General features: G+C 40.4%; 1 protein-coding gene across 1 annotated transcript in view; it reads right to left on the bottom strand.

The window, feature by feature from the left end:
• The window catches only part of COL19A1 (collagen type XIX alpha 1 chain), a gene marked incomplete at both ends in the record, with an annotated part of 351791 nt that overhangs the window by 94466 nt on the left and 237525 nt on the right, over nucleotides 1-19800 (bottom strand). The window contains one exon of the mRNA XM_079716663.1: nucleotides 14326-14379. Within this exon, the coding sequence (XP_079572789.1) occupies nucleotides 14326-14379 (54 nt within the window). The remainder of the gene's footprint in view (nucleotides 1-14325; nucleotides 14380-19800) is intronic.

Here is a 19800-nt window from a genome sequence, read left to right on the forward strand (position 1 = left end):
ATCTGGCTAAATAACTGAAAACAAAGCTGCAGTGAGCTCCAGTTAGTAGAAAAGAGCTTATGGATGGATTTTTGACCAGAATTACAACATGGAAAGTTGTCTCCAATTCTGAGAGAAAAACCAATATTAGTCTTTAGAAAATATTTGGGAAACCAATTTCTTTTTCTTTTAAACACAGATCCTTTTATTTATCTTAAATATTTGTTCTAAATGAGTTTTTTCATTGTCTCTTGGGATTTAATTAGCTTAAACAGTTGTAATTTTAGAATAGATTGTTTTTCAGAGAATGTTTCTGCTACAAAGTTTTAGTGGCTAAGGAGACACCAGCACTCCAACCCCTCCCCCCCAAAATTGCTGAAAACTCTCAAATTGCAAAATATGATTTCTGAAGCAAGGAGGGGATTCACTGAGTGTTTATACTATGGTTATATTTCAACACAGAGACCTCAAGTTCTCCTTTACGGGATTACAGTGGGGATGTGGGCCAGAGAGCACGTATTAGGTGAAACTTAAGGCTCCTGGGAAGGGGCACTTATCTCTGAAAATGTCTCACCCACCTTCTGGTGTGTGCCTGCCTAAAACTTCATAAAGAAAGACTGGTTTATTTGGTGTTGGGTTTTATCACCAGCTCGAATGCAAGTGTTCTTGGGAGATGTAATACTAATGTTTCATATTCATACAGCTCAGCATAATTCTAAATATATTTTCACGTATATTTTCTTAGATGGCAGGGTAATGTGACTGCAAAAACACATCATCTTATTTGATTCTCATAAAGACAGGGAAAAACTGATAGATTTACCTCCAAATCATGCAATAAACAAATGGTAGAAGCAAGGATAAGAGTTGTTCCACTTGAATATATTCTTATGGATCATTCAGTAAGTATTTCCTGAGAGCAAGTTGGATGGGACAAAAAAGGAAGGGGTAACGGGATGCTATGTGGCAGGTGGGACAGGAGAAGACAGCACCGAGGGAGGAGAGCGTACAGAAAAGGGGGGGGTGCGGGTCCTGAAGACTGAGGCTTCGCAGCCCCCCAGGCCTTTGGCACTCACTTTCTGGCATGAGGCTCTGAGAAATGTAGTTAAGTCTTAAGACGAATTTTGATTGTGAAAAGTGGGACTCCGAGGAAAAAGCTAGAGGAGGAGGATAATCAAAGAACTTGGAAAGGTATCAACACTTTTGCTTTAGAAATGGGAGGTCCTGGATTAAATCCTGGGAAAGAAAGTAAAACATAATGAGCAGATAGAAGAGAATGATAAAATGGGATAATGATAAGAATATTAATAAATAACAATAGTAACCCTTGGAAAGTAATAACTGTGTGGCAGGTACCTATGCTATTGCATTTTACTTTTACAGCAATCCAATGAGGTAGGCATTATCCTTATTTTACTTATAACAAGAAGTTTACTATCTTACCCAAGGTCATACAACTAGCAGACAACAGCTAGATTTCAACCCAAGTTGGCCTGATGCTATATCTTTGATATTTTAACTCTTTGCTTTATCTGCCTCCCAGTGAGAGGGATGACAGATAGAGAAAAAAAAAATCAATCATCTTAAAGCTGGTTAAAAACATCACGTAGGGAATTCAAGGGTAAAAGATTGCAGATCTATTAATGAGAGACAGAATCTACAAGGGCCAAGCACAGGGAGCTCTGGGATGCATTGTAGATGTACCTTTTCAAAGACTGGACAAGAAGAGATCAAGAGGAAAGTGACCAGAATGGGAGGAAGGTGAGGATAAGAGAGAGGAACCACAGGCAGATACAAGAAATGGTAAAATCAAGGAGGGCTTGGATTAGAGAGAGGTGAGAGGGAGACTTCTGAGAGGGAAAAGGAAAGAAGTTGGCAATCTTGATCAGCATCTTAAGTAACTTTAGAGGTTCAAACGATACCAAATGAGGGGTAGACTCTTGGCATTTATGAGATGGTAGAAGAAAAACAAACACACAAATGGTCAGAGTTGGTGGGAAAAAGACTAGAAACAAGAGAGTAAGATTGCTTAGGGATCATTTTGATAGGCTGGAATTCCTATGAGCATGAAATTGCAGTGGATGCACAGTCATGGGAAAGTAGTCACACTTAGTAAGAAGATGAAATACCCTTCAAACAAAACTACAATTGTGCCATTGTGTTCTTGTGGAAGAGAGATTTGTGTACTGTCATGTGGGATCTGAAGTATTTAAGTGATACAGCAATACACTGGTTCAAGCATTGGTCAAGGGCATCTTCTGGGGACTTCCCCTAAAAAAGGTAAGAGCAGTTTTTGTTAGAAGCCAGCAGCCAATGTTTATTCTTGGTGAAGCTCTGGAAATTCTGAGCAGCAGTGATCATCCCTTGTCTCAGCCAGGTCCTCCTTGCCCCACCCCAGTGGCATACACCTGCACTCTACTTTGAAAGCTCAGTAGCTCCTAAGTATCTCCGTATGAGATATTGCCAGCAATCCTGGTTCAGAAGTTCAGAAGCAGCGCAATTAACAGGTGAAGGATTGCCGCGAAGACAGCTTCTGGGTCTTGAATGAGAAGTTCACATCTGCCACTTTGGACATTTTTCAAACGCATCCCTCTGTGTATTCCAGAAGTGCTCACTTGAGCTGGGTTTGTCTCTTCTGGCCTGCACACTGAGCTGTGTAATTGAGGGAACTCAAGCAGAGGCAGTTTATGGTTGTATGGATAAGCAAAATACTCAATATGTGACCTGATTGTTTTCCAAAATTACACAGCCGCTGGTTTCACTTGTCATTTTGGAACAGGAGTGGGAGGATGAAGCTGTGACAGTGAATGCATTCAATGGGTGTAATTAATCCATTTCATAAAAGCAGATTTTCTGCATTATGCTGTGAGGCTCAGAAGTTTTTAACACTTTACTTTAAAAAAATCATTTTTTAAAGGAGTTTATTTTCCCTGATACCATGAAACAAATCCATCTAATTGGTTATAAAGCCCGTTGCATTCTTGATAGAGTGCCTTGCTGGGACATTGATGACTGATTTCCATGGCATGACAGTTAGAGGAAAATGATTCCTCCCCTAATGCTGCGATTTTGCTTATCCATCCATAAAATGTTTCATACTCATTTCCCTTCAGTATTTCCTGCAAAAGCAAAAACATTACGTGTCAGCTTCCTGTAATATAAGGGGCAGCAGCAGTCTCAAGAGGGGCCTTGCCCCCCCACCGAAGCCACATCACTGACCCTGCATGAGGTGATTAAAGCCACCGGGGCATGAGAACTAGTAAGGATGGAGATTGCGAAACAAATGAGCTGTATCCAGTGGCATCGCCTAAAGTTCACCATCAACAGAAACCATACCTGGGGAACAGCTGAGCTTGCACTCCCCTGTCTGACCTCAGGAATCTCTCAATACACCTCTCAAATCTGAAGGGAGGTTGGCTTACAAAGCCTGCACCTATCAGTGCTTTGAGATTCCACTTATGTAACTGATAATATTCACTCTCTTTAAAAGTGTTGGTACATGTCAATCCCAAACTCCCTAACTATCCCTTCCCCTCACCATTTCCGCCGCCCACCCCTGTAACCGTAAGTTCTTCTCTATGCCGTGCTCAATAGTATGTAACAACCTAAATGGGAAAAGAATCTGAAAAAGAATAGATGCATGTATATGTATAACTGAATCACTTTGCTGTACACCTGAAACTAACACAACATTGTTAATCAACTATGCTCCAGTATAAAATAAAAAAGTTTAGAAAAACAAGTGTTGGTAGGATGACAGTGCTTCTTAGGCAGAGAAAACGTGATTCCCAGGCGAACCACATAGACTTGAGATAGCCAGGCTGATGGCACTGGCTTACATGCTGCCAAGTTACGTAGAGGCCAAGGGCATGTACACAACTCAAATGGTTGGGGACATTCTGGACAGAAGCAAAGTGAGGTTTTACTTTGTGGTGATTGGAGCCTCCACTTTCAACTCAAATGTCTGACATCAAGGTTTCTTTCTGATCTGTAGGTCATACTCATGATAAATATGCAAATGACATGTCTTGACTCAACTGAACCGCACGGTTCCAGAGGGTACACTCAGGGAAGTTCTAGGAAAAAATACTGAATGATTTCATTTTTAAAACACTTTGCCCCATTCTACAAAGGATTTCAGGCAAAAGAGAAGATACTGACACTCTAGGCCAGTGAAGAAGTAATTAGTGATATTAACCTCAGTCCATCCCACAGTATGCTTTTCCTGTTTTGTCAAAGAAATTTGGAATATTTCAAGCATGTTGAAAAGTATAGAATATAATATGATAAATCCCCATGAATCCACAATCCAATGTTGTCAGGTCCTAACCATCTGCCATATTTACTTTAGATCTCTTTACCTTTTAATGAAATTACAGATATAACTGAAGCTCCTTCCAGGCTTACTTTCTACAGAATTTCCTCTCATGTTTCACGTCCCCTGGATAATGCTGAAAACTTGTTGCTTCTCTACTCACATAACTTCTTTTAGTCTCTCCTTTGATGGAAACAATTTCCTACCAGGTTGTAGCTGCTGTGAAGAGAAAACTGACTGAATAGATTTAGCTAAGCCCCTTACTTCTGGAGGCCCAGACTTTTCTTACTGTTAAAATGGAGATAATCTTTTCTTGCCTGTTTCACAGAGTTATACAGCAGTAAAAATTAAATGCTGTATGGAGATACTTTTGTAAACTATATCAGCAAATACAAATTGTAAGATTATTTAGGAAACAAGTCTCCCTTTTTGAATATTTCTCAAAGGCCAATCAGATTTATTAAAACCTTACTGTTAGGGGCTTCCCTGGTGGCGCAGTGGTTGAGAGTCCGCCTGCCGATGCAGGGGACACGGGTTCGTGCCCCGGTCCAGGAGGATCCCACATGCCACGGAGCGGCTGGGCCCGTGAGCCATGGCCGCTGAGCCTGCGCGTCCGGAGCCTATGCTCCGCAACGGGAAAGGCCACAACCGTGAGAGGCCCGCGTACCGCAAAAACAAAAACAAAAACAAAAAAAACCTTACTGTTTACCTCCTACAAAGAAACAGTATTTGATCTATGCACTGGCCCCATAACAAGTTTGGTGACCAGGTATCAAGGATTTCAAATATTCTGTCCCATCATTGCTATACACAACGTCTGTCATTCAGAAGTCTTAATAGTTGGTTTCAATAACATGACCCAAAGTGAAGAAAAGGAGTCAGTGGCTGTAAGAACATAAAATCCTTTTCTTCTCAAGTGTATCTATAATTAGTAAAAAACTCAGGCAGTCAGAAAGTGGCTAATAATGTCTCACTGCTGCTGCTCTTGGGAGAAAAAAAGAGAAGTAATTAGGGAGTGGAACCCAAGTGGTGGTTTTCACATTCCCCACCTGAGACCCCAGCTGCCTCACATGCATGTCTATGGATTCTGTGGCCACACAAGGTGACACTGGAATGTTAATAATGTTGGCAGCAGCTGTTTTGTCTGGGACCATGGCCCCAGTGGGGGACAAGGGGCAATAAAAATGATTAACTGGCCATGCCTCCATTTTATAGGTCTTAGGTATCTTTATTTTTAACTCTGAGGAAGTCATCTTATTTTTATTATGAATAAAATTACTATTCCCATTGACACAGATAAAATGGTTAGGTTCTTCTCCTCCGAAGATATCAGTACAGTACATGGCCTTTATCCGTTAATAGACCAAAGAGACTAAAGTACTTTGCTGAAAGGAAAACTGAGAAACAGAAAATCCTGATCAGTTCAAGGCTTGTAGATGGATGTTCAGACTATGAACTGGATTCCCACTGAGACATGATGGCCCTCAAAATGCATATAGTCACACAGTATTTTAGCAAGAAGTCAAATGTTTTAATCGGACATTTTTGTCATCCACTTTATTGAGCAGTCCAAAATGTGCCCTGGGGACTAACTTCCCTTAGGGGTGGGCCTTGCTAACGTTAACTTTGCACTGTGGGTCCTCAGTGCACAGGAAATAAGGCTGGAGATGAAGACGGAAAAGGTGGGGATAATAAAGGATAACGGGGCACAGATGCGGGAAAGCATTAGTTCCACGGTGTTTCCAGAGCATAGACTTTCATAGTTATAACTGCTCATCTCAACCTGCAGCCCATCAGAAAGGAAGCCTCAGGTGTAGCTGTGGGGAAGAGAGAATGAGACTTGTATGTGATGAGATTCTCTATCTCCAAGGAAAAACATGGTGTCCCCTGGATTCAGGCTGGGCTGAAGTGAAATGGGCAACTGTCAAAGCTTTGTCTGTTTCCTTGTTTTCTCAGCAAACAAGTCTGTTCCCGGTCCATGCAAAGACTAAAAACGATATGCTACAATGATGTTGCCTTTAGAATTATCATTAGGAATAATAATTTCATCACATCAAAATAAAAATCTAACCACCTGAGATAAAAACACAAAGACCTAGAAAAGGGAGATGTGACCAGTTGATTACTTTCCTTGCCACTTATTCGCCCCCCGACCCCACTCCCCGATTCCACTCTCATAAGGCTAAACCACTTAGCTCCAAAGCCTCCTCTGGCACTGTTCTTCACCTAGCTCCTTTCTGTTTACTGAATCCAGCAACCTCTCTCCCACCTCAGGCCCTTTGCACTTCCTGATCTTTGTGGTTGGAAAGTTCTTGTTCTGGGCCTCACACGGCTGGCTCCTTCTCAAGTAATGTCACCGAGATGCTCAGAGATGCCACCTGGACCACCTTAACTAGGGCAACAACTCTTCCTCCCAAACCACTCCCAAGCTACCCAGTTTATTCCCCTGCGGCTTCGCATATTGAGCTGAAATTGTTTTGTCTACCTACGGAATTGCCTCTTCACCATCGGTCCCTCACCCCCACACACACACATGATAGAGTGTAAGTTACTGAAGGTAGAGACCTTAGCTTTATTATTATTTATTTATTTATTTATTTATTTTATGGTACGCGGGCCTCTCACTGTTGTGGCCTCTCCCGTTGCGGAGCACAGGCTCCGGACGCGCAGGCTCAGCAGCCATGGCTCACGGGCCTAGCCGCTCCACGGCATGTGGGATCTTCCCGGACCAGGGCGCGAACCTGTGTCCCCTGCATCGGCAGGTGGACTCTCAATCACTGCACCACCAGGGAAGCCCGAGACCTTAGCTTTAATTTGTCTGTTTGTTGTGTTTTTTTTTTTTTATAAACCACTGTATACTCAAGGTTTGTAACAGTCATTAACACATGCTAGGTGATCGAGGTAAGTATGTGTTGGATAAGTGAATTCAGTTTCACATCCTAAATTCACTCTTTTAACCATGTACCCTGCTCTGTAACCATAGCCTTCAGGACTGAGCAATGACTCATGCATTAAAGGTGAAAGAAGTTCTACACTGAAATTTAAATGAAAATGGAAACAACACGGTTGTATATGTTTTCAATCTTATGGTTCCTTTAGAAAAGAAGCGTAAATTCCATGCATCAGCTCCCACAAAAACTCACGCTGTAGAGTTTTATCAGCGTGTTACAATAAGTCAGCATTTTAGAGAAAGCTAAGGGCTTTCACTTCTAGAGGGCATCCAGTTGACATTGAAAATGACTGTTGATGAGCTAGCATTTGTATTTAAAATACAGGATAAGCATAATATGCAACAAAGTCCTGGAAATAAACTTTGAAAATCATGTAGATTTATAATTAAGCCTCGAACACTGAACAATCTCCAGACCCTGGACAGCCTCCCGAGGGCTCAACAGTGTCATTCTTCTAAAGCTTTTCCAGTGGAAACAGTAGAGGGCGCTCCTGGTCCACATTACAAATTATGTGAATTGCTGTGACACACGTGAGCCCCACTGCTCAATTCTCTTACTGCAATAATGAAACAATGCACAAAAACAATGCCAGAGGAAAAAAAAGAAAGGAAATCAAGGGCCCTGCCTGCAACAGAAAGGAATAATAACACATTTTCCAATTAATGTGGTTTTTAATAAACACGTTTACAGGGATGATGAATGAGAAGTGATGGAAGTGTCAAACGGGTGGGCTAAGACATGCCGCCTTTAATGGCTCATTAGTTAAACTCTTCTGTTCCGCCTCATTGCCAGCTGGTCTGCTCTCCCTTCTAAAGGAATGAAAACCTGGAATACTCTGAAATGAACTGAGGCATTTCAAGTCTCGAGAGGCTCGAAGCCTCATCATCCTAACACGAGGCCACTATTTTCCATTCCTTTATGCTACTCTGATAACTGCAAGGCTTGAAAGACAAAGACATTTTTACTGGAGAGTGAGTGAGAGAATAAAGGTGGGTTTAGCGGTCCATTCCTGGGTCTCAAGTCTACAACCCCTACTTATACTTGTGTGATCCTGGGCAAGTAACTCGATGTTTCTAAGCATCCTTTACCCCATTATAAAATGAGCATCATTTCTACTTCTCGTGATAGTTGTGAGGATTACACAATGTGCTGGCAGTGGAGCACCGAACACAGAGCTAGTGCTGTAATCATCTCTCCCGGTCCATTTCTCTCTCTTTGGTGGAATATGTTTCCTCAGGAGTTACTGCTATTTCCTTCCCCAGGGAGAGGCTTAATGCTCTCGTGCTTCCTCTCTGAAAACTGCTCTCAATCATAATCTTAGGGGCTTCCCTGGTGGCGCAGTGGTTAAGAATCCGCCTGCCACTGCAGGGGACACAGGTTTGAGCCCTGCTCCGGGAAGAGCCCACATGCCGCGGAGCAACTAGCCCGTGTGCCGCAACTACTGAGCCTGCGCTCTAGAGACCACGAGCCACAACTGCTGAGCCCACGCGCCTAGAGCCCATGCTCCGCAACAAGAGAAGCCATTGAAATGAGAAGCCCACGCACCACAACGAAGAGGAGCCCCCACTCGCCACAACTAGAGAAAGCCCGTGCGTAGCAACAAAGACCCAATGCAGCCAAAAATAAATAAATAATTAAAAAAATCATAATCTTAGTGTATTTGCAGGTATCATCAGTCCAAGACATTGCTACTTAATGGTTTTCCTTCAATGAAGAATATTCATTAAAAACAAGATGACAGAAGTTACTTGGGGGAATTTGGGAGCTTTTCCCTTTGTATAGGTAAGATCAGCTCTGCTTATTAACAGGAAATTGGACCAATACTTTATAAAAAGTGCGTTCATCATGAAGGGTTGTGGCCAGCTCTGTGAACCAGTTAGTTGCCCCTCAATTACCAGCATCTCAATAAGAATAATTTTATGTATGCAGATTACATGTGTCTAAGTTTCAACTAAACCTTCCTCAAAGAGAGGAAAAATTGCTATTAAATATGGGAAGCTAAATTGGAGTAACATATATGACTTTGATGAAACAATAATTCATAAAGAAAATCTAATAACATTCGTTCAAAGATCTACTTTTAGTAAATATTCCTTTATTAGATTCTTTCCCCTAGAGAATGTACTCTCTCAGGGTGAAAAAGATTGTCCTTCCACAGATACAAAGTTGTGGGAAATTATTCTTTGTAAACAACTAATCTTTTTGGTACCAATGTTTCTTAAGAAAGTGTGAAAATACAAATTTGGCTTCAGAACAATCACAAATAGAATGGTTGGTTAAAATGTTTTAATTATTTGAGTTGCTTCAGGCCATTAGAGATTTCTTTCTTCTATTTTTTTAAAATCTTCGTTGACACTCCCCAGAATAACAACACTACCTTTGATGTAGGGAACATCTCTAAAGTCCTGGAGGGGAGAACATTTTCTTGAAGAAATTGAGCCAAGTATGCTGTTATCAAAGGATCCATGCCTCCTAAAAATTCCTATTCCTTGGTTGTTTTCAGACAATCCCACTGGTCAGAGTAAATCAATAAAAAATTTTCCCTTAACTTTTCTGAAGGCTAATTGCTCAAACATATATAGAAAAATTATATACTATACTATTCACTCATTTAAGGGACATCATGAATTATTTGATTATTGCTTGATAAGAGAGAATATTCATATTTTTTTATAGTTCACATTGTCATAAGACATTCTAACACATGCTTTAGGAATCTCAGATGCCAGTCCTTAGGGTGAGTCAGACACCATCTCCCCATCTCAGTCGGAAGGATCTTGGTGCCTACCAACATTTCCTTCTTTCTCTTGTTACCTTCCTTCCTGTTGTGAAGTGGGGAGGGCTCATCTCACATAAGGTACAAAGTGGAAGAAGAGAAATAAATGAAAAACAGCAACATTTTGATCTAAAGATGCCCACAAGTAAAGGGGGACGTCTCTTAAGCTCTATGTCAGTTGTAATAAAATACAAATGACTAGTAAATACTATGACAGCTGCAATGGATCCCACTCTCTCTCAGCAATCCAACTACTGTGCCACTAGAGAGACCCATCAGGAAATCTGGCCCTGGGAATCTCCACTCAGAGCTCTTCACAGATTGTCCTGGCTTCTCGGGACATGTGGAGCTCACAGCAGTTCTGCCAGGACGCTGCCTGGGCTGGACCCGACCTGTCAGGGCTGTGGTCAGAGCTGCCTGGCTGCTGCCTGCCCCACTCCCTGGGGCTCAGCACTCGTGCTTTTGTTCAGGCTGCTTTCCTCTGTCAGCAGCTCCTAGTTTGCTCTCTCCTTCCCCTCTATTTGCTTTACTGGACAGACCTTCTCAACTTTTATAGAAACAGCTTTATTGAGGTATAAGTGAGACAGAAAGAATTGCACATATTTAATGTGTACAATGTGATGAGTTTGGACAGATGCAAACACCTGTGATCTCATCACCAAGGTAACTGACATACCCAGCACCTCCCAGACTTCCCTTGTGTCCCTTAGTGTGTGCGTGTGTGTGGTAAGAACACCTAACATGAAATCTATCCTCTTAACAAGTTTTGAAATGCACAATACTGCATGGCTACCTATAGGCACTGTGTCGTAGGGCAGATCTCTGGGATGTAATCATCCTGCATAACTGAAACTTTATACCTGTTGAATAACACTCCCCAGTACTCCCGCCCCTATGTGTGCTCTGCTTCCATAAGTGTGACTATTTTAGAAATCTCAAAAAGTGGAGCCATGCAGTCTTTGTCTTTCCGTGAACTGGCTTATTTCACTCAGCATAACGTCCTCTGGGCTCATCCATGTGTCATGATGAACAGGAATTCCTCCTTGTTTTTAAGGCTCAAGCTTTATGCTTCAGTTGTCAATTCCAGAAGAAAACCACCCTGGCATTATCTTTTCTAAGTTTTCTTCCTCTATTCACATTTCTGTGAGTTAAACTTAAATACTTGAAGGGTAAGGACCACATCGTATTCATTTTTGCAAGCCTAGCTCCCAACAGTGTTAGGCACATAGTAGGTCTTAAATAAATGCTTAATAGTTTGTGAAACTATTAAATGATGTGATGTGTATTAAATGAATTAGGTTGATTTTTATATAAGCTCATTTTCTTAAAATGTTAGTTAATATATCTTGAAAGGACTGATTTTGAAGAACTCTGTTCATTCCTAACCATTTGGGAAATACCAGTCCTCTTGCTAAAGTACATTATGTTTAGGGAAATTAAACATGAAGGTGGCGTAGAAGAATGTGGGGAGCCAGGTATTTCACCTTTCTTTTCAATGCTTCCCTTAACTAATTCCTGTAAGAATGACAGGGTGCTTCATAGGACTTTTTGCAGTATGGTGGTATGCATGTCATCTATTATGTGAATAACTTAAAAAAATACAAAAGCTGATGAAAAATGTACCCCAAAATAGAGTTTTGATAATACTTGTATCAGACAAAGGACATTTAATCCACTAGAGGAGTTATCCCACAATCAAAAAGACAAAGAGTTTCCATAAACCACAATTCTTATACAAAAATGAGCTGATGATATAGTCTAATAATTCTTTTTAAACAAGAGCTGATCTATGAATAAAAACCTTTTCTTTTTTGCATAGAATTTCTCCCTTTTCTTGGTAGCCTAATGAATTGGTATTTTATTATATTACAAAAGATAATAAACCACTTTTCTTTTAAATACCGTGTACTCAGGATTTAATGAACACTGTGTGTCAGACCCATAGCTGAGTTTAAATTCTAAATCTAATACTTGAAATAAAATAAGTACCTCTCTCTCCCAAACACTCTGGCAATCAGAATCTGTGGAATTGAATATTATAAACTCTTTCATACGGTCGCATATTTCTTAATCTTCTAAATTCTTCAGTAAACTCATTTGATCTACAGCTGAGGACTCATTCCAGGATGTGGTGTAATCCTCTTCTCTCCTAGACATTTGGCAAGCCTGTCATAAAGGCCTTCATCGTTCAAATTCCTCCTCTGAGACAACAATTATCTTGTCTTGAAAGCAGCATCATGCATTTAGAAAACTATGGGAAAGTCTAATCTTGCCTGTTAGCTTGTACCAGCTTTTCTTGTTTATAGCATGAAACAATTACTGAAAATCCTACAATGAGTTCTCTCTTTTGCCAGAAAATTTGGGATAAAAATCAACAGAGCTGATTCCTTTAAAGACTGGATTCCAGGATGCCCAATTTATGCCATTTTCCCCCCAGTTGTTTCATAACCAGTATCAACTGACACCAGTATATTTCTAAGAGAACAATTTACTTGAACGGCTAAATGGATGAAATGAAATCATTGACAGAGCAGCAATCTTGTTCACCTTTGGCATGTGGTCACACCCTAAGTGACTCCTAAGGAGCTCAGTCTAGAGTCCTCTAGTGGTGGTGCAGGTGGTTCTAGCCTTTAAAAAGTCACTTATTTTCCCGTCTTCATTTTCTCATCTATGAAGTATATTCATTTGTTGACTCATTCATTAAATAATTAATAATTACATGCTACATGCCAGAAACTGTGCTAGACAATGATGATAAAATAGAGGTTCAAAAAATATTCACAGGGCAGTGGTCAGAAAGACAAGGAAAATAGGAGTCACAAAACAACGTGCTCTGTCTGCAGGAGGCATAAGCTCATAGGATTGCGGAGGATGATACCTCTCGTGCTGTGCTGAGAGCACTGGCGAGGCTTCATGGGAGAGCTGGGGTCTGAGCTGAGTCCTGCAGGTGGGGAGGCTCACCTGGGCCCTGGGGAGAACATTTGCAACGTGCAGCATATTGAGATCATAAAGGAAGATGACACTACGGGATGCAAAAGAAGAAAGGGCACAGAGGAGGACAGACAAAGATAGGAAAAGGACAAACTTTGAAGGGACTAGAATGGCTGTAGAAGATATGGAATCCACCTGGAAGGAAAGGGAAGTTATTAAAGAGTTTTCAGCCAAAGAGCTACGTGATCAGAGTTATGATTTAGAAATATTACCCCACTTGTAGAAGGTAGAGGCAATGAGACAGCTGGGAGAAGGCTACAAAAATATAGATACAAATTGACAAGGGCCTAAATAAGGCAGTGGCATGAGGAATGAGAGCTAATGGGAAGTAGGATTGACATGATTTAGGAACTATTTGGATGTGGAGGATGAGAGAGAGAAAAAAAATCTAGGGTCATTTTTAGAGTTTAGTTTTGGACAGGTTATGTTTGTAGTACACAGGAGACCTCCAAGTGGAGATACTGAGCAGGCCATGGGGTGTAGGAGCCTGGAACTCAGGAGGAATGTCTGGGTGGACATAGAAGACTGGGATTCTTTAAACCCTACAACATATAAATAAGGGAAGGGGGAACAGCTTTACGGAAGGAGACAAAAAGGATGGCCTCAAAGGTAGGAGAAAACGATCAGCGCCAATGAACCAAGAGAATAGAGAGTTTCAAGGACAGAACCGTCAACAGCGTCAGTTCCTATACAGCAGTGAAATAAGGTGAAGCCTGAAAGGCACTCAGGGAATCTTGTGACCGAGAGATATTGGTGATCATGGAGAATGCAGGGCCAGCGGAGTAGCTTGGACATAAACCAGACTCTAGTGGGTTGAAGAGTTAGCAGAACCACCAGAAATGGCACACTTCCTCTAGAAGCTTGGGATAAAGGATGAGATCAGCTAATTGGCTACACGATCTTTATGGCTCTCTTTAGCAACAATATTCTATGAAATTCTACTAGCAAAATAGCTGTGTCAAGAAAAGTAGGCACGCTTCCCCAGATGTCTGACTGGCCACCAGCCTGGATGTTAAGAAATTGAGGAGATGGGGCTCAGGTGGGTTCAGCACAGGACTTGTTGACCTGGAACTCAGCTTGGGGCACCCATGCAGGCAGTACACTTGCTACTGGCCAGGAATGAAGTGGGCAGGAGGGGCGGCCGGCCACCAGCCTCCCTGATCTCTTGGTTGGTGGTGGTGGGAGGTGTAGGGAGCACAACCATGTTAGACAGTGGAAAGATGGAAATTATTATCTACAGGGGATTAAGGTAACCTTTAGATGAACACACAGCAGTACAGAGGGACTCATGAAATACCCTACTGTTTACTCACAGGTGGTCCTGGAGGCCCTGGTTTTCCTGGAGGACCTGGTTTTCCTCGTCTTCCCTAGAAACCAGAGAAACAGACAATAGCAACTGTGATTCCATTTTATTTTAAGATGAGACAATATTAAATGGAAATTTTAAAGACTAAAAATTAACTAAAAGTTAAAAAAACAATTCCAAGTCCACATGACCTTTAAAGACCTGTGAAATCTAAAAGCTATGAGACAATTTTTAACAGCCAAGATGAGAAAAACAGTGCCTGGAATGAATAAACTGTGACTCTTATTAGCAGCCCTTTAAAGGCTGTCTACTTTGGTACTCTAACAAAGTAATATAAAGTATCTGAAAGATGGGCTAAGATGGGCATTTTATCTGATAATTCAGTGGGTTCAGGTGCAATAATAAATGCATTTATCATCTTAAATTGGTATTTCTCAAAGAGTGATCTGAATTCCAGTTTTATAGGAGTTTCCTGAGAGTGCTTTCAGGTATTAAAAATACATTTTTCTGGGCTCCATCCTGGACTTACTGGTTTAGAATCTCTGGGGAAGGGATCCATGAGTATGCATTTAAAAAACCCCTTCAGGTAATACTCATACTCACTAAAGTTTGAAAAGCACTTCCGTAAGCCATATTATAATTATATATGTTGTGAAAAGCACATTAACTAGCTCTTTTCTTCCCTTTGGATGATTAAGCTGTCTTATAAGTGAAATAAAATGTTCACTCCTTGTTTATTAATCTTCATTATTGTAAGTGAATGTTAACTCCCCAAGTTCACAACTAGCTAAATTCCAATTGCAAGAGCCAGAATGACATTTCTAAGTACCTGTGTATCTATATCATTTAAAAGACATTTATTTATTATACATTTATTTTCTTAATTATTATTTTTTCCTTTATCATAGAAGGAAGCAAGCCTAGGTATGGATAGCACACATTTTGAATGAGAAGCATTTCTGAGCAGGTTTTCTAATTCTATTTCATTGTTACTAATAACTTTATTTTATTACCATATTGGTAGTATGTTAATACATATTAAGGCTTGTTGTTACTTAAAAGGTAAACGTATTAGGCTGATCTTTCAACTCTTTTTGGGGAGAATTGTAAGCATAAACATGGAAAGGCCCATTTCACTGACGGATTTTCTTGCTCTGAAAGAGTCAGGCAATTTTCGCTTGATCTTTCTGGCCTTCATCTAGGCTTGGAGTGGGGTAGGAAATGCAATACTCACTGAAGCAGCAGAGTAAGGTTTGGAAGGTAGGTAAGCAAATGCGACACTGTGATTGGGTGGTAAATGCTTCCATTAATTGCTGAAGGCAAGTTAAGTACCTACTGTCAAGGACCCTATATAAAAATAGTAGCTGTATTCATAAAAAATCCTGGCTAACAACTACAGAACAGATTTTTTAAAAATTTCATTAAAACCAGAAATATAATGAGTAGTTATTTTCATGTACCTTCTGTTTTAGAGATCTGAACCTTGGATTTCCTTTGGGGGGTTGTACGATTGGAATGAATATATAATTTAATATTCTGTATACTGAATAAAAGTTACACACATGGACATAATTTTCTTGTTTTGCAGTTTACACATTCTGAAAATCAATATATTGGGTCTTTTAGTAAATGCAAGTAAATCAGCCCCTGAGGATTAATCAATGATAAAACGTTTGCTTGGAAAGTGGAAGCACCGTAATTTATTCATTTACAAGAGCACAAAAAAACAAAATCAGTGACATTGGAGTAGGTGATTGGTTCTTTCTTTTAGGTTGAGGTAAGTTAAAACCATAGGATAAACTTTGTGTGCAGTCTCCTTTCCTTAAAGGAGACATATATATTGATTTGGGTAGGAAGTGGAGAAAATGAGGTTATTGATCAACTTTTATCACAGAGTTAATGTTTAAGATAAACCAAGTCTCAGATATTGTAACATAACATTATCATGTCTTAACATGAGGAGTAGAAGCATTCATGATTCAGTATGGTACGGGCAAGCTTCCAAACTCTTGCACATCACTGCTGATTTACATCATCGTTCAAAGCCTTGCGACTGTCAAGAGTGTGTGGATGTGCCTCTGGAAGAGCACAGGGGAACGCTGATTGTCTTTATGCCTCCTTGCTAACAGTAGACATGCAGGTAAGATGTTTTTGAGTATCGTCAAATTATTGGAACATACTGTACACAGATAACTTCAGCCAGCACGTATTTTCAGTTTAAATGTGGTTTCTAGGCTTGAATTTCTAGTAACATCCTGAAGCAGATCTGAATACTTTTTTCTTTTTCAGCTTTATTGAGATATAATTGGCATGGAACATTGTGTAAGTTTCATGTGTACAAGTGATACCTTCATACACTTATATGTTAGGAATAAAGTTAGTGAATACCTCTGTCAGCCTACATAATTACCATTTGTGTGTGTGTGTTGAGAACATTTAAACTCTACTCTCTCAGCAACTTTCAAGTATAAACACAATATTGTTAACTATAGTCACCATGCTGTACATTAGATCCCCAAACTTATTCATCTTCTAACTGGAAGTCTGGGCACTTTGACTGGCATCTCCTCATTTCCCCCTTCCTCAGCCTTTGGCAGCCAACATTGTCTCTGCTTCGATGAATTAGGCTTTTTTAGATTCCATACTCTGGGGCTAGGGCTGTGCCTGGGAGGGCCAGGGAATACCCTCCTGACGTCGATAGAGGAACTGTTTTTGCGTGTTTGTTTCCACTTCTGTCGCCTCTTATCTCAGGCCCTTCATTCTAGACCCACTGTAAAGTGAGACAAAAAGTGGGCACTCGGATGTGGGTTGGGATGAAAATCCCAGCAAATAACAGATAAATGCTGAGCTGGGTGCGGCCTTCCTGGCTAGGATGCCTGGTCCCAGGTGGCCATTTGTTCAGAAGCAATTGATCAGTTGGAGTGTGGTTCAATCTCCAAATGGATGGTTTCAGCAGCATTACAATTGGGCTAATCCAATACTTTTCTGAAAATTGGGAGTATGAAGCATAAAATGCAGATTTACCATATCAGGTTGCCCTGGAAACCTCAAAGTGCTCAACATGTACGTTTCCTGTTTGGCAACAGTGTAAAGGTTATCAGACAGCAGTTTAAGTATTTGTCTAATGATTTAAGCCCAGTGGTGCTCTAACCCAATCACACATCAGCATCCTCGGGAGACCTAGCTGAAACAGATTGCTCTCCCCACTTCCAGAGTTTCTGACTCAGCGGGTCTGGGGTGGGACCTGAGAACTCACATTTATAACAAGTTCCCAGTAGTACTGATGCTACTGGCCTTGAGACCACACAGTGAGAACTCCTGTTCTAAACCTCAACCTCTTACTTCATATTTAAAGTCAGGCAAACTTGTATAGCCCTTAATCTTGTAAACCTTATAGCTCAGAACAAAAGAGCTGGGTTGGTTTTGTGACTGCGTGGAACTTTAAGAATAAAAACCCCATTGTCAACTTCAGGACCACCTGGATTGTAATCCCAGCCTTTTCTTTTATGGAAGGTTCTTGTGTCAAGATGTCCTTGCTGTAAAATTGGCACTTACACATTGAAGCCTGTTGGTTAAGAATTAAAAAAGAGATAATGTGTAAAATTCCTACCACGCACACACCCATTAGGATGGCTAGTTTCAAAAAACAAAATAAGCGTTGGTGAGGGTCTGGAGAAACTGGAATGCTTGCACACTGCTGGCGAGAATGTAAAATGGAGCAACTGCTATGGAGAACACTGCGCAGATTTTTAAAATAATGAAAAGTAGAATGACCAAGTGATCCAGAAATCCCACTTCTGGGTCTATATCCAAAGGAATTGAAAACAGGGTCTTGAAGAAATATCTGCACACCTATGTTCGTAAGCAGCACTATTCAGAATAGCCAAGAGGTAGAACCAATCCAAACGTCCACTAACAGATGAGTGGATAAACAAAATGTGGTACATACAATGGAACATTATTCAATTTTGAAAAGGAAGGACATTCTGATACATGCTACAACATGGATAAACCTCGATGACATCATGCTAGTTGAAATAGGCACAGTGAAATAAGTCAGTAGAAGACAAATACCATATGATTTCACTTATATGAGGTACTTAGAGTAGCCAAATTTATAGAAGCGGAAGGTAGAATGGTGGTGGCCAGGGGCTGGGGGTCGGAGGATAGGGGAAGTTATTTAATGGGAGCAGAGTTTTAGTTTTACAAGGTGAAAAAGTTCTGGAGACCTTTTCACAACAATGCGACTATCCTTTTCACAACAATGCGACTATACTTAACACTAATGAACTGTACACTTGAAAATGGTTAAGATGGTAAATTTTATGCTATGTGTTTTTCTCCACAATTAACAACAACAACAACAACAACACTCCTACTATAATATCTGACACAGTGGGAATAATAAATGTTAGTTCCTTTTCTCCCTGCCCTTCTACCATCCTTTATCCAATTATCCATTTTTTTTTCCATTTAAAAATGTTGATAATATATCAAGAAAACCTTCTAAAATCTGTGCTGTGCATCAGTTAAAAAACGTAACCAACTGTCAACCTTGCATAGGGGATTTTTTTCATCTAAAAGAACAATCAAGATGCCCATTAAGAGTAGAAATAGAAAAAGTAAATTGTAGATTATTCATACAGTGGAATACTATATAACAATGGAAATGAATGGAATACAACTATATGCAACAATATGGTTAAATTGTGTAAGCACAATGTTGATCAATTTATATAAGGAATACAAGCAGGCAATACTAAGCTAAGCTGTTAGAAGTTGCAATACGTCACCGATGTGGGAGTGGGGAGTGACTGAGATCATCAGACTAAGATATTGATGTTCTGTTTCTTGAACTGTGTGCAGGTTACAAGCGTGTTCTTGATTTGTGAAAAATCAACAAGTGGTCTCCTTAGGATACATACATTTTTCTGAATGTTTGTTATACTTCAATAAAAATTTTTTTAAAAAATGAAACCAGGAGATTTCCACGATGGAATGATTTTATTTGAATTATCAAATGACTTCATCCATCTGCATTTGCTGTGTACATGACCACAGAGGGTCAATACTGTCAGGAAGGAAAAAAGAAACCCAGGCCTATTTAAATAAATGACATCTACAAATTTTCAACAGTAAATATAACCTGATGCTTCCAGGATGACTTGCAGTATGAGAGCACATGTATCTTAAATTAGCCACTTGATTTATAAACACTTGACCATCCAGGAGCATTAAGAAGGGAAGAATGCAAATAATGGACGACTGGTACTTATCTGACAGATGGTTTTTGTTGCTGATGAGGATGATGAGGAGGAGGACAAGTTACAGTGGTAATCGTACTGAAATAAAGGGTGGTATGCAGACCTCAAGCCCACAGAGGAGACACGTGTGTAAGTAATCTCTCTAAATTGTCAGGTCTTCTAATGCAGCTGGCTCCTCTCCAGAATTCCCCTGTTCTCATGTGTGTATTTAGCACAGT

The sequence above is a fragment of the Hyperoodon ampullatus genome, assembly GCF_949752795.1.
Source record: "Hyperoodon ampullatus genome assembly, chromosome: 12".
In the NCBI taxonomy this organism is placed as follows: Eukaryota; Metazoa; Chordata; class Mammalia; order Artiodactyla; family Ziphiidae; genus Hyperoodon; species Hyperoodon ampullatus.